The sequence below is a fragment of the Ciona intestinalis genome, unplaced genomic scaffold (assembly GCF_000224145.3).
Source record: "Ciona intestinalis unplaced genomic scaffold, KH HT001177.1, whole genome shotgun sequence".
NCBI lineage: Eukaryota > Metazoa > Chordata > Ascidiacea > Phlebobranchia > Cionidae > Ciona > Ciona intestinalis.
Genome location: NW_004191498.1, coordinates 8,650 through 25,300, shown reverse-complemented (window position 1 = coordinate 25,300; position 16,651 = coordinate 8,650). Strand labels below are relative to the sequence as shown.

Sequence of the window (16,651 nt, the reverse complement as noted above, 5' to 3'; positions counted from 1 at the left end):
ACAATTACGATTGTTGGTAAACAATCTACATTGTCTAAGTAAGATGACCATTATTATTATTACGTCACAATCAATACCGTTGTACAAACAAAAATAAAGGAAACCCTACAATGGGTAATATGAGCAAACAATGGATTCTATATTTACTTTAGAACAATTTCGACTTCGGCATTGTGACGTCATAATTGCACAAAACAGGTGAAAAAGTTTTAGGGTTTCAATGGTGAAGGACACGTGTTGCTACGTTTGAAACTGAATACCTACGTTACGTCATAATCACGTGCAGACTGGAACGCGATTGACAATTACGTCATAGTTCGTGAAATTCTAGAACCGAACGCATGACAGAAATATCTGCATTGTGACGTAATTCCGACGATGTAAAAATGAACAACATGTTACAGTTTTTATACAATTTTTATTGAAACCATATTTTTGCGAAAGTAAATTAATACAAAGTATTTGTATCATTGCAATTAAACTACATGTTTTTAAATGTTTTTAAATGTTTAAATTTTGTGCTTTTTTTGTAGTTTTTTTTAAGCAATGATGCAAACTGTACAAAAATACAAACGCAAAATCAACCATTTGACACGAACCGGCACAAAATATGCGCAACATGCGCAACCATCACGGGAACTTTATACGAAGCTGGAACAAAAGCAACGATATATTGGAACTAAAATAAGGCAAATACATCACGTGCGTGTTGTAATAGGCGCCGATCCTGGGGTGGCAAGGTGGCCAAGTCAACCCTAGAGTATCATTACTGTTTTATACAGTAAACAACAAAATTGTTTTAATAAGTTGGGAGTTTTGAAATTTTCTACAGTCTGCGCTGTATCAGACAGTTGTTGAGAATCTTTACTTTTGAACGATAAGTTGGATAAGTTGATTTCAATTGGGAAGATCGGAGTTGTTCATCACAACATCCCTGCATTTATGAAAATTTGTCGCCTTTAAACAAACTATTTACAGATTCAAGGCTTGACCGTCTTCCCCGTCATCTTGCTCAACAGAAGAGCTTTGGTTTCTTTCACTTCAACTTCCAACCGAGCGATCTTCAACCTTTGGACCTCGTTATCTTCAACCAACCTCACCACTTCCATCTCCGCCTCCACCAGCTTCATCTTCTTCTTCTTCCGCGACTCACGACACGCGGCGTTGTTTCGATCGCGTTTCCTCGAGACTTTTACTCCGGATGTTGATGGAGCATCAGTGAGGTCGACCACGGGATCCGGTTTCACCGCCAAAACTTCCTCAACAGGATTTTCAACGATTGTTAAAGTTTGTGAGGAGTAACAATGGTCCTCTTGTATTACAACAACATCATGGGACGGATTCTAAGAAACGAATAAAATGGATTAATATTTCTAAGTAAAATATATTTGTAGGCAGATTATTGCACTAACCAGACTTATATTTCGGCTACTATCATTGTTATTAGGATTATATGGTGAAAATAGACATTTATGTTGTCTACATAATGAAACCGTTTGTTCTATAATCTATGTACGTTGTAACTAACCTGCTGTTGTGTGTTGCCGACGTCCATAATATCATCTAACATCCCGTGAACATCAAGACTGCTTTCTTCCAACATTTCAAATGGTTTGGCTTGAGCTATGGCATCCTCTACTATAGATGGGAGGCTTTGTAATGTTGGAGGTCTGGTGGGAGTTTCAATGCACGTTGATTGTGGGTTGATGGGTTGGCTTGGTTGGTTGGCATGTGGTGGTAAGGTGTGATGGGGTGTTGTATTGTTGTTAAGGTGTATGTAAGTTTCAGGCAATACAATCGGCTCCATTAAGTTGGTTAAGTCAACTACACCACCAGAGGCGCTGTTGCTTGAGTACGAGCGCGTTCGATTGTTCACGTCGTCACATTTCAACCAATCACGAGCCTCAAACCCCGAAAATGTTCGCAGCCTCGGTGGGGCCGATATCGGGGAATCCCCGGGTGTGAAATGATCGTCAGATACATTAGAGGTCGGGGTTGGGGGGTAATCGTAGTTCTGGAACGGTAGCGAGGGGTTCTCGCATGTACCGAGCACCTCAATCGCAATGCTGAGTGAAGTCTGTCGTTCTGGGAGGGATAGCTTGTGTGTAAGTTTCTCCACCATAGATGGGTGACATGGTGATTGTTGTGGGGAGATAGCAAGGGAAGTGTCTAATGCACTGTATGGTGAAGCCGCCCATGAGTTACATGTACTTGGTGTACGTTGTCCATCACATGGGGAAGGGCTACCATTGTCCGAGGTGTCATTGTAATCGAAATAATCAGGGTTTTGTCCGAACGTAAATCCAGCATTCATTCCTTGTCCTGTAAAACATTAATGTAAATACAATTCCACAGCTACATTAAATAACAATCCATCTATCAATACGTACCATGTTCGATGTCATTGAATGGGTTAGAAAGAATGGGGTAACTCGTCTCGTCCGAGACCCCCAGGCCCCCTAGGAGGGTGGGAGGGTTCGAAGCCCCCCCGATATTTGCATGGTCGGTATGCATGTTGCAAGATTCGCTGAGAAATGGATTTTGTAGTAAACATCCTGTAAAAAAACAAGGTTTAATATACACTGTGTAAAAGAACTCATTTTTAAAATTATAAACCAAACGTCTCGATTAAACTGTTAATTTAAATTAATAAAAAAGAAATCAACAGAAAAAAACAATTAATACCGGCAGAGGAGGGCAGACCAATTCTATCTTTGATCATTTCAGCTTAAACTTTTCGTGTCCTATTGGTACGAAGTCGCAATCATAATATCACGCACACGCCGGTCGCGACTTTTATATACGCGAAACGCTCGGGGATTTTTTGCTTTTTTTTCTCGCTTTTTCCAAGACGTGCCCAGACCGGCCCGCATACATAGCAACAATCACATGATTGTGACGTCACAACGAACAACGCGACGCCTCCAACAAAACAAGGGGAAACCCCATAGAAAGTAGCACCGAGCCACCGACTGCTTCAACACTGCGCAATCTTTTAATTCCAAACGATTCCAATCACATATGGTTGATTTAAAGAGATTAGTTTTATATTAAACAATTTAATAAACTTATAAAGGTATATTTTTTCTAAAAAGGAAAGCCCGACCTTCGTTTACTTTTATTAGACTGGTATAATATTGCATTAATAAAGTGATTTTTCTCATTAATGATGAAACTGATACCCAGCTATTGGAAACTTTTTTTAATTGTCCTTTATTGTTGGTAACTTTTGTCATTAATAAACTGACAAGTTATTTTGGTACCCGCTACCGCTACTAGGTTCACGCAAGCCACTCCCTCGTAAAGAATGTGCAAAAACAACAACAACATCAAACCCACGTTTAACCGGTAGCCGGGTAGCGGTTTCACCATTACCGCCAAATATTGCGCAATATCTGGCCGGATTCGCGCAATGGCTCAACGCTAGCGGCGGTAAGGAGGGCGATTCAAGACCGAAATAACCAGTGTTGTCAGACGTTTTTTTAACAAAAATACCAAATAAAATGATCAAAATAACAACAACGAAATTTCAATTTATTTGGATTAAAAAAAAGATTAAATACGTATCTGGCAACACTGCACAAGTTTTTCGCATATTTTGTGACGTCACAGAAGGAGAAAATAGGGAGGCCGGCGCACAACAACTCGTGATTACTGTGACAGAACCTCCACGGCAGCGAATTTTACGTCACAATTAATTGGCGCGATTAGATTCAACATTCGTTTTAGCGGTGTAAACGGAAGCTATTAAACGAACACAGTGGTTGTGCTAATTGGACCTGCGGTTTTGGGTGCCGGCGGTATTAAAACTTAAACTGAACTGAAAACCTTAGTGCATAAATAAACTGAAAAGTGGGTGCTCATTGTAAAAGCTGGGATGACATGTCATCACATTTGTCACTGATTTACCTTTAAAATTGCCTTCCGGCTGGCTGAGTTCTCCTGTGAGACCATTGTGGTCTGCGGGTAACTCTAGCGACGCCTAAGCGCGCTGAGACATGGTTTCAGTTCTTTGATGGAAAAAATAATTACAGCGGTAATTCTTCTTTGAAATATTGGGCTTATTTAAGTCGTAACAATGCCAACCCATCGAACAACAATCGTCCTTATGATGTAATAAACAGTCGTCAATAGTTTGTTGTTGTGTGTGAATTGTAATTCTTGGTTGAACCATTCGTTGAATTTCTTGAACAGCAGAAAACATTTGACAGAAACTTCAGGACTTTGAAACAACACTTGTGGTCTTTTGATGTCAAACTAAGCAACTCAACTTGGTTGATATTAACCACGAAACTATAACACTTCAACACTTGATATAAACTTAAGCAAATGCTAAATATTCAAGCTGTATTGATGTATCACGCACTGAAATAATAATGTTAAAATGTTAACTTTAACTTTAATCTTATTATAACCTTTAGTAATTACTAACTGGGCTTTTGGTTTTCACTTTTTCACTAAAACAATATTAACTGCATGATCTAATTTTAACTAAACTAACTTAACTTAATAATGAATCGCAACCATCTCAAGACACTGACCTTGCACATAAGCACATGAGTGTAACTAAGTAACTACGCTACTAACCAAGCAGCGTGTCCACCATTGTAACTTGAGCACCCGGCACTCTGTTATAAAGAACCTCAACTGGCTGATGCAATATTACAACGCTGGTGACGTCAACAACACGCGCGTACGCGATGACGAAGCAATAATGGCCTGCTACTGACGTCACAGACGATTCGCGAGGTAGGGTTTGATGGCGTTTTACTCGTTTCTACCATTATGACGTCATAGGGATGGAACAATGCAACAGCGATACGCGGCATTACGCTGTGATAAAAAGGTTTCTTATAACTAGTATTATGACGTCACACGACCTAGTCCCTAACAGAACGTATTGTTACGTCATTATGTAATATACCATACAAGATATCTAGACACAACTGTAGATGTAGTAATACAAAAATGGTTGAATTAACACAAGATCATTATTTATGGTATGTTTGAAAATTAATATGCCATGTTTTTCTATAGCAGCGGTTTCCTACAAAACAAAGTTGAAAATTAACAAACGTTATTTTCTCCTAGCACCAACCACCCCACACAAGGTACATTAATATTAATTATTAACTTTTACTGATAAAGGAGTTAAATATAAGTAGCAAACATATGGTGAACAATTTATGGATAAACAAAGTTACAAATATGAACATGTTTATAGCCAGGTAGAACCTAGACGTAATAAGTATTATACTTATTATCACAGCACAAATATTTCTGCAACCATTACTAAATAAAATAACTTTATAAATAGGACTTAACATTGGACCAAGTCAGCTAACCGAACAAATAATCTTGTTATGGCTTTCCCCATACACACAATTCCCTATTCTACAAGACTGACCAGTTAAACCTCACAACAAGAATTCTAACATTTAATTCATTAGTTTAGAGAAGCCATAGTTTTATATCTTAGTTTAAATATACGGTTGTGTTCCAGCTCTTTTAACATCATCAAATATAATGCAATACTTTGAATAACACCTTTATGCCTGTGAATTCAGGTTTGACATGCTTTAAATATCAATCCATACTAACATGTTTTATCACGTTCTTAGGATATCAATATAACTTCAATATTGCAAAAACATTCTTGCGCTAAAACCTTGTTTTCAATTGCTTTTAAATAAATACACAGAGAGTCCATGCATCAATGGTGTTGGGGTAATTGGCTAACTTTGCCCTAGAACCTCAGCCATACAAAACATACACATACGAGATCATTACTATCGATCTTTTCGAAAAAAATATGTTATATTCAAATATGTATATATGTTGTTATGAAACCCCTTATGTCGGCAGTTTGCAAATATATAGAAATATCATATTTGAAACTCACCTGGTTCGTCAGTTAGAAACAGGTCGTCAAAAAAAGAAATGGTGGTCGGTAAGAATGTCAGTTGGGAATTAATTTCTCTCTATATCGAGAATGGGGGGTGTTACATAACAATCGGTGATGGTTTTATACAGGATGGATATTTGTTTAACAGACATGCAACAGGCATTACACATACAGATACATTGAGAGTTAAAGGTGATATTGAATTTGAACACTTTATTTTGGGTGTGAAAAAAAGATGAACAAAAACTGAATATGACAACCAAGCGTCAATCTATATACTCCAGAATCTCCAGATATAGAAATTCATTAAACATGATCTTTACTTTAATACGCCGGCATTTTTGGGAACTCACTCACTTTGCAAAATTATATATGAGAAATTTGTACCAGGATACTATTAAACAATTGCCATACAAACTGTGTTGTATATAGTTAAATATAGAAGAGAAAATGGCTTTGAGAATAAAGTTAAGAAATTGAAAAAACTTTTTAAAAATTGTAATTAAAATTATACAAATAAAATACTAAAAAACTTTTAGTTTGTTAAAGTTATTAAATAACACGAAAAAATGGATTTGTTAAAACTTGTTTTATAATTAAAATGCATAGACTCACCACTTTCCAATCCAGTGAAAAGAAAACTTCTGCTTCGTTTTTAGTTTAGCTGTCGTTTATCTATGTTATACCAGGTTTACAGCTGATATTCAAACGCAGAGGTCACTAACTCCCTGTGAGTCAGTAACCAATATAGATTCTTGCGTCTCTTGGACGGTTGTAGCGCGCACACTAAAAAAAAACGCTTAAATCGACTTTAACACAACCAATTATAGCAGGAATTACTGCAAGATCGTCGATACGTCCTTACAGTACGAAGTATTTTCAATGAATAATAGTATTACACAAGTGTTGCGCAATGCACAGTAAGGGGGATTTCCCCCCGACTAAAATAGAACAGACTCGATTCTGATTGGTCAACTTTTCACGATGTTCGAGAATGCCGAACCTGACCAATCAAAAAAGGAAAATACTTTGATTGACATATTCAGGGGTGGAGCCTATGTTGGGTCTAAACAGAAGCCCTAGGGCTAGGCCTAAATCGATGCCAAAACGTTTTTTTGGTCATTCTCAGTTTCCAAAATCATATGTTTTGCTTCTTTTTCATTTTTTTGTTTCAATAATGACTCTTGTTTAACAAAAACCACATAAAACCCAAGTAGTCCATTGTTACGTAAAAGGCAAATTGAACACCAAAATAACACGGTGGGAATAGGGAATGGGCATGTTTAGTCAATGAGGGTAATTTTATGTATATTTTTTTTGCAAAAAAGAAAGTTATTTAAGTAGGCTATAAAAGCTATTTTACGCCTTTCCACAAATGAAAAACACAAACAAAACTTTAACAAGTTCATAATTTTGTTTAAACCATTGCTAAAGTGACCGCTTTTGCTTTCGACCAACCAAGGCGACAGTTCGACTAAATTGTAATTTCTATTATTCTTGTCTAACGATTTGTTAAGAACGGAGCATTTTGACCACAGAATATGATTTGTGTTTAGATTTCCGAACATTTCGATTTCTGGTAACTATATACGTATATAAGCATGTTGCAATATATTTGTTTTCGTTATTTATCGCCTTAAACGCACATGTATAATAATTCACATTCTGTATACGGGTTAGGCTGTGCCAGTGACGTCAATATTTCCCCTTCCCATAGTTCACATGAGCGATGTTTCCACGCTTCCGTGGTCATGCAACCGTAAGCCTGGCTGTTGGCATCTCAACGTCAGCTGATGTCACAAAGGAAGTTTTCGTAACCGGATGGAATACCTGATGATAAAAGTCTGGCTGTGTAGTTTGAAATTTATTTGTTCGTGTTTTTGTGTTGCGTTTATACGTGTTGCGTGTTTGGTTTGTGCCGCAGAAAATACATAGAGATGCAAGTAATGATAATATGACGTCAGGTAATGTGTCGCGCGAAAAGGTTTGGAAAAATATAAACCATGGCGTGCCCGATAAGTAAATGGATCAGTATTACAGCGGTATAGAATTAAAGCCCAACGAATAGTTTACTAAAGGGTGGGGGTAAGATGGGACACCGTTTCATTCCATTTTTCCGTCCCATTTGGTAGTAAACAAATAACATTCAATGAATTATAAAACCGTATCGTCACGACTCCCATAAACCGTTATTAATTGTTTAAAACACGATCAGAATATTTGAATATTATGTGCTAAAGGTGTCCCGTCTAACGCTTAGATTGAGCAGAAAGTCCTATTCATATCTCACATTGTGGAATATAAAAATCAGAGTTAAATTAGAGATATACGTAAACATATAATATAACGACAGGTAACGTGTCGCGAAAAGGTTTGGAAAAGGGAAAACCATGGCGTTCCCGACACGTAAATGGACCCATATTACAGCGGTAGAATGAAAGCAGTAAGGCGAATATTGAACGTGTCAGTTTAGAATATATATTGAATTTTAGAAGTTTTATTTATTTTGATGATTTTGTACAAATATTTTCTATTTTTTTTTAATTTTAGTCATCATGTTAAGTTTAAAAATGTTTCGTCTTGCTGTGATTCTTCTTCTGCTGAGCATAATGTGCGTGAACGCCGATAATTCAATGCGGAGTGAGCTAACAGGTTAGTAGAGTCTCATGGTCGAAATTAACCCCGAACTCGTTTGTTACATATTTACATGTACTGCATAGTAGGTGGGGTAAGATGGTCCATACTTTCATCTACAAACTCGCTACATCAATAACTCCTTTATAGATTATATCTCATATTAATCCGAATCACGAGCAGACTGTAGCGGTTAAATATATCGTAATTGTCCATACCCTGTTTGTCCTTTATGTAGTAGGATGGGGGAGGATGGGACACTTTGTCAGACGAGAATTTTTTAATCTTTTTTTTTACGGACCCCCATTTAATGATAATCAGGAAAATAAGGTTACAGAATTATTCGACAGTATTATCACGACTTTATAAAACGCACGTCAAAGCCGATTACTGTTTTTAAATATTATTAAAATACGCAAAAGAGAAACAGTATATTTTGAACAGGTAAAAAATTGCGAAATAGTAAGGTGCCAATTTTGAATGCTCGCTAAATCATAGTAAAGCCGATGAAATTTTGTAGTTTGCGAGTGTGAACGATGAAACTAGTTTCATAGCTTTATTTAAAAAAAATTGAATATTTCGTACAGTTTAATTTTGTCTTATAAAACTAGTTTTAGTTTTGTTAAAATAACTGAGATATAAACATGAGGAAAATAGGCAGGGGTCAATATCTTTTTAATTTGAGATAAAAACAACAACAAAATATCGGTTTAAAGTTATATATATAAAGTTTACATGGCAACGAAACTAGCACAGCCGGTTAAATTCGGTAGGTTAACTACAAGTTGCAGAATATACTGTTAATGTAAATATATTTCCCGTCTTCCCCATAGATTGTAGTTTTGTAGGTTTTTATTGCCAAACTTTGAAAGGTTTGCTTTTAATTCAATAATTTATTCCTTAGGGGTTATTTAAATATAAGATACTGATATAATAAAAACATAATATATGGAAAATATATTCGAAATTCAGTCATTTGCACTTGGAGATAATTTATGAGAAGTGGCTTATTGTGCGAAAAACAGTGTAGCAATACCCAATTTGTAACAAAAATGTAAACTTTATCAATAGTTATTATCAATTTTCTGTTATTTCAAGTTCATATGCATTTGTAGAATACAATATTTATCCATTGATGTTCGAACAATACCCATTGTCGTTCAAACAATTCCAATTGTTATACAATAATATAATGTATGTAACATGTTAAAAACTATAGTAGTAGGGCAAGAAAAAGAATGTTTAAACTTGATTTTTAGAGCGTACAGTATTATTTCGTGTTATTTACGTATATTTCTATTTATAAATACACTTATTAATCAAAATTAACAATGATTTTAAACTGCCCCGTCTTATCCTGTGTGTTTTCGAATTTGTAAAATTTCACCTGTTTTGTGAATCGCTAAATAACTCCTCGTGTGTTTTATTATATTTTTTGAATTGTTGTCAATTAATAAAGGAATGATAGTACTAATTCGCGGTATCACTTAAAAACCGTCATGCATTTTGATTTTGGAAATATTTGGCAATATGTGCTTAAGTGCCCCATCTTCCCCCACTGTATACATATAAAGCAAGCGCCAAAGGCTATCACTGTTTTTAAATATTAAATTGTTTTGTATTGTTACGGACGATACTTGACGTATATTCGGTTCGTTCGGTTTCATGCAACTCTGGTATCATGTCGTTACGTCATTTTACGTTAGATACAACTGTAAAATAGCGTTGTTAATTGTTAAACAACGTTTAGGAAATATGAGATATTATGTACTGACGGTATCCCATCTTACCCCACAGTTCTGTATGGGATATTATGTGCTAACGGTATCCATCTTACCCCACAGTTCTGTATGGGATATTATGTGCTAACGGTATCCATCTTACCCCATAGTTCTGTATGAGATATTATGTGCTAACGGTATCCATCTTACCCCACAGTTCTGTATGGGATATTATGTGCTAATGGTATCCATCTTACCCCACAGTTCTGTATGGGATATTATGTGCTAACGGTATTCCATCTTACCCCACAGTTCTGTATGGGATATAATGGGCTAACGGTATCCATCTTACCCCACAGTTCAGTATGGGATATTATGCGCTAACGGTATCCATCTTACCCCACAGTTCTGTATGGGGTATTATGTGCTAACGGTATCCATCTTACCCCACAGTTCTGTATGGGATATTATGTGCTAATGGTATCCATCTTACCCCACAGTTCTATATGGGATATTATGTGCTAACGGTATCCATCTTACCCCACAGTTCTGTATGGGGTATTATGTGCTAACGGTATTCCATCTTACCCCACAGTTCTGTATGGGATATTATGTGCTAATGGTATCCATCTTACCCCACAGTTCTGTATGGGATATTATGTGCTAACGGTATCCATCTTACCCCACAGTTCTGTATGGGATATTATGTGCTAACGGTATTCCATCTTACCCCACAGTTCTGTATGGGATATTATGTGCTAACGGTATCCATCTTACCCCACAGTTCTGTATGGGATATTATGTGCTAACGGTATCCATCTTACCCCACAGTTCTGTATGGGATATTATGTGCTAACGGTATCCATCTTACCCCATAGTTCTGTATGGGATATTATGTGCTAACGGTATCCATCTTACCCCTGGGGTGATGGGCCAATATTGGTCTAAATCCCAGGTTCCATAGCATGTTATGCCGCGGGACCTCACCCACATAGAATAGAATATGCATCTTACCCCATTGTTTAAAATAAATTTCAGCTTCCGGAAGGAAATACGAGGAATCAGATTGTGGTGGTACGGTGAAGGACACGACACACTGCAATTGCCCGGATACAGGTTTCGAATGCGACTGTAAGAAAACAAATTCATGCAAAGGTTTATCATGTATACCAATACACAAAGTATGCGATGGGGTAGCGCAGTGTAATGATAGAAGCGATGAATCCAATTGTGCATGTGATAGTAAATACAAAGCTCGTTGTGGTTTGCATCTTTCAAACTAACTGTACGGCCGATGCAAAGTGTATATATCGATGGAATGTTCTAGACCACGATAAACAATGCAGTGACGGTTCTGATGAGCCTTGTGTCGTAAGTTATTCATCGGAGGGCTTTTGTTTGTTTAACTTACTTCAGTGCCCAAACCGTAAACTTAAAGATTTGGCCATTATACATCTAAGAAAGTATAAGTATGACGTGTACACTCTTCCTATTTTATATCTAAGAAAGTATGACGTGTACACTCATCATAGATGTTGGAATGTGAGTAGATGTACAGAGGATCAGTCATGCGGGGATGTTTATTGGCGATGTGTGATGATGGCTTTTGTAGACCTCCGTAAACACTGCACCGCCTTGTTGGCAGAGACCAATTCATTGCTGCAGTGCAATAATGGTAGATTGATTAAAGGTAATCAAATATGTTACCAAGATGATAGTTGTGGAAGCATGCAAACCAACAACGCATTTAGATGCAAGCCGAAACCCTTGTACGGATGTAGTCAAGAATACATTACAATAAGCGAGCATAATCTCTATGATTCTGACTCAAACTGCGCTGATAAGTCGGACCTTTGCTTCATCGGGGACCTCAAGTGCTTCCGTTGCCTGCACAGTGGCGAGTTGATATCTGTCAATCAAATTTGTGACGAAATAATGGACTGCCGCGACTTCTCGGATGAATGTTTTTGCCGAAATCAATCAACTTGCCTTCGTTACAAAGCTAGTAGGTTATCATGTCCTCCCGGGATGGTAATTTGCATTGAAGAAAATACTTGTGTGCGGAGCCGACAAGCATGCATCGCGAATACCGTGTCATCGCATGGTAGAATCAACTGTGACAACAACGTTGGATTTGGTGTTAAATGTGACGGAATCTTTGAATGCCCTTATATGGAGGATGAATGTGGTAATTGTACGAATAGACCAGCAGTTTGTGATCAAAAGTGCTGGTATATTTATGATTGGACTGGAATTAAACATTGTAATGGATTTCCGTATTCTCTTAATGGTTTAACTGCTCCGATTCCGACACCTGGTGGCTGGTATCGTGACGTTAACGTAGGCTTGATTATTACTTTATTAAACATGTCGTTCGAAGCATTATTCAAGATAATAAACAACCCCAAAGTCACCAACGCAACTTTAATAACCGATCTCGCACAGTCTGGAGGTGTTTCAGAATCTCAAGTGTCGGACGTGATTAGGAAGATTAAGATGACACCCGGTGATTTCTTACGAATTGGCAAGGATTTGATTAAGAAATACAAAGTGTTTTTCCCATTATGCGATCCCGGGTTTGATGAGGTAAGCTGTAAAAACCGACATAACTGCACTAACGACGGGCTTGTCAGCATTGATAAATCTCGTGTATGCGACGGTAAAACTGACTGCGATAATGGTTCTGATGAACTAGAGGCACGTTGTAAGTCGAAGTTTTTTTACTGCGTGAACAAAACACCCCTGATTGTCGATCGTGAACGAGTTGAAGATGGTATCAAAGACTGTTCAGATGGAAGCGACGAATGCCCTGAAAACACTTCGAAGTCAACTATATTCTCCTCACAAGTTGATATGATCGGAAATTCATTTCTGCGCGTAGCCTTTTGGGTAATGGGTTTCTTTGCACTCGTAGGAAACTTTGTCGTCATTGTTTCTAATATTTTGAAGCTTAAAACTTTCTCCAAAAATGCAGCCATTGTAAACAGCAACGGTTGGTTGATTTTGAATCTAGCGACTTCAGATTTACTCATGGGCGTTTATCTACTTTCTATTGGTATAAAAGGAAGTCTATATTCGGGAATATATTGTTACCATGACATAGAATGGAGAAGCAGTCCGTTATGTTCTCTGCTTGGAGCCACAGCGCTGTTGTCTAGCGAAACAAGCATCTTTATAATGACCATTATGACGACACAGCGATTGTTTGTTGTATACAAGCCCATAGCGATGAGGAACGTCAGGTTTCGTTTCACTTTCGTCCCAACTGTGGTTGCATGGGGTCTTGGGCTTCTCGTGGCATTGATACCTTTGCTTCGAAATGCTTCTGGCTACTTTACCATAGCTGTTTGGTACCCCAATACATTTTACAAAACAAACGAGGTTTCGAGATTGAACATGATCGAGCTAGCTACTAGAATGACTAACACATCACCTGCCAGTTGGGAACACACCAAAGATATTGTGAACCAGAAAGTCCCACTGTTTAAGATCTACAGAGATGTTCATTATTACGGGTTTACCAGCGTGTGTATGCCGAAGCTGTTTTTGTATAACGGAGAGGAAACATGGGAGTATTCTATGGCTATAATCACGATTAACTTCGTTCTCTTTCTATACATGCTGGTTGGATACATCGTGATATATAAGAAGAGCACCAAGAGGGCGCCACCTAGTGCTGCAGACGCCCGCAAGCAATCAATGCAAAATCGCATCTTTCGACTGATAGTTACAGATTTTCTGTGTTGGATTCCAATATGTATCATGGTTTATATTAGTCTATCAGGAGTTAAAATAGACCCAGTTGTGTACGCTATAAGTGCTGGCATTTTGCTTCCTTTAAACAGTGCGCTCAACCCACTCCTTTATTCCCAAGTGATTAGCAGCCGAGTGTACAGTTTATACACGTATGTAGTTCAACGATGGCAAACGTCACATACCCCTCCAAATCCTCCTGAAATACCGATGGCTCAACTAAATGAGAATTAAGTATACGCCTGTGCTTGATTAACCTTTAAACATCTGTTTCCAGTTTTATTTTCCAACCTTTCTTGTTCTGAATCTGTTCATATTTATTGTGCATGTTTCAACAAATCTGTAAAACACGACCAGTATTGCCCTATAAGGCAATACTTTCCAGTTTATTTTTCAACTTGCCGCGTTTTTTATTCAAGTTAATGCAGTAATTTATTCCTTATATAAAATTCTCTTAAAAAGTTACGTTCATTCATTCGTTGCCGTAGCCCAGCAAGAGACACAGTGATTTACGTTACTGATAAGTGCCTTCACCAAAATAGACTTCTGCTGTAACATAAACAGTAATATTACTTTAACGTATTTTATTTTTACTCGGATTGTTAACAACACTGTATATGACCCGAGTAAATCTGTACTTGTTATTTTTCATGTAATTAGATATTGTGTTGCATCTAATTTCTTATTTACATAAAGCACAACATTGTTTACTGTGATGTATAAGCATTTTCACCACATAATATTTAGGCAACTTACGTTACAGGAAAACAGTCGTTATTCTTATCCGTTCTTAATTATATGACGTAAACGCTTTGTGGTAAACATTTTTATCACGCGTGGATTTTATGTAGTTGTATAAAGTGCCTGCATGTTATTATTGGTAGTATTTTGAGTAAAGTGTAAATGTTCATTTTGTTATGATTGCTGTTATAATCCTGCTGTATATGATTAAGTATAAAAACAAAACAAAAATAAACTTATACTCAAGAATGTGATCTTGTAACCAACACAAAACCAAAGCACTCGATTAGCAAATCTCGATAAACGTGTCTTAAGGTTGCGTTCATATAAATAATATTAGATGTTTAGTTGTCGTCCCACCATTGCTGTGGTATACACTTGGTTATACTGCCCGCCTATTTATCGAATGGTTTGTATGTTTTGAAGCTCGATGCTGCCACCATTATTTGCGTGTGTGGTTTGGTAATACACTCAGCGTAATTGAAGCCCAGTAGTGAATAATTGGTTGCCAAATTGTCAAACACGCGGAGAACAAAAATCTATCACCAACAAAATATTGTATAAGCTCAGCGTAAGGTTTAAATATAATATTGTGTGAACAACTAAGTAGAATTGAAACGACCATCACCTTGTATTCTTGGTCTGCATCAACGTGATGGTTTGCTTGCCGGCTGTATCGTCGACTTGCCAGAGCCGTGGCGGAAATGAGATCTTGGGCAGAGAGATTCGTGTTCGGATACCAACTAGATAACTGTTTAATAAAGGACTCCTAAACCAGTAATTTGTACATACAAAATGACTACAAATGCTGTAAACACTATTTCTAGCTTCTACGTAAGATTCTTCATCGTTTAGTCGATTTAATAAGTTCTTATTCTAACAAAACCACTGCAAACACCAAGAACACAACAGACCTGCAACTGCTCTGATTGTAAACTCCATTTTGAAAAACAAAATTCCATTCATGAAACCGTGACGAAACAATGCATTATAATGGGTATTGTTCGCGTTAATAGGACTCTTATTTTCTGAGCAGTTTAGGTGTATTCCTAGGGGAGCTATACCCACAGTACTGTATTATTCCACCCGCCCAAAGTAATATATTACGTATACATAACACACAACATACCTGACGAAATGTATAGCATATCCGCTCTTCTTACTTATTCTCTTGAATCTAAATATCCTTTACTAGCGAGCACGGGACGCCTGAAGGCGGCATGTTGATTAGGCGTGCGGGACTCCATACGTGGAAAGGCGAATCGTTTCACAAAAATACTTGGAAGGGCGAAGGCGTCGGGCTGTCGTTGCTTGATTGCTTCGTACTTGTTCTGGTTTGGTGGTTGTTCCAAAATGTCCATTGGTTGGCAGGCTGTATCTTGATCCAGTGCCGAAACAACATGATAGAACTTGGTTTCATCGGTGGTGATGCGTTTCAGTTGAAACTTGGCTTCAGCTTGAAGAAACCAAACTCGTGGTTGAGAACATAATGTTGGCAGTTTGATTGCAACAGCGTTTTCCAATTCCATGTAACGCACATATATAAATACCGATTCGGCAATCTAGTTTACCAATGAAACGGTTAATGCTGTACTGTGTGTCGCGAAACTAAAAGCGAGAACACACATGAAAAATGATAAGAAGAAGGCAATCTATACGCTTCAGTGCTGCAACGGGTCGCATGCGTAAGTTATTGTCACCCAATACGAACCTTAAACCTTGAAACTGGTCACTTAATTAAGCGGCATCTGTGTGTTTGGCGTTAAAGCATAAAGCTTGTGCATATTGAAACTTGATCGTGTAATAACGACGGTCGGTTTACGGTTCATCCCATCTTTTCACTTTCCATATTACTCGACCCTGTATTACTGTAACCGAAGTGACAAAATAAAGTTAC

The 16,651-nt window shown here is 37.5% G+C and overlaps 1 protein-coding gene and 1 long non-coding RNA gene across 4 annotated transcripts; one reads left to right on the top strand and one right to left on the bottom strand.

The window, feature by feature from the left end:
* Nucleotides 1-398: 398 nt before the first annotated feature.
* Nucleotides 399-6,758, bottom strand: LOC778980 (transcription factor protein). Of its 3 annotated transcripts, NM_001078533.1 has the most exon segments (5): nucleotides 402-1,343; nucleotides 1,529-2,322; nucleotides 2,391-2,555; nucleotides 5,903-5,981; nucleotides 6,521-6,758. In NM_001078533.1, coding segments are annotated over 3 exon segments (1,281 nt in total). In that variant the 5' UTR covers nucleotides 2,515-2,555; nucleotides 5,903-5,981; nucleotides 6,521-6,758; the 3' UTR covers nucleotides 402-980.
* Nucleotides 6,759-6,808: 50 nt separating this feature from the next.
* On the top strand, nucleotides 6,809-9,268 carry LOC113475703. The gene is made up of 3 exons (XR_003397465.1): nucleotides 6,809-7,245; nucleotides 8,259-8,265; nucleotides 9,256-9,268. It is a non-coding gene; the product is annotated as an uncharacterized LOC113475703 (long non-coding RNA).
* Nucleotides 9,269-16,651: the final 7,383 nt, after the last annotated feature.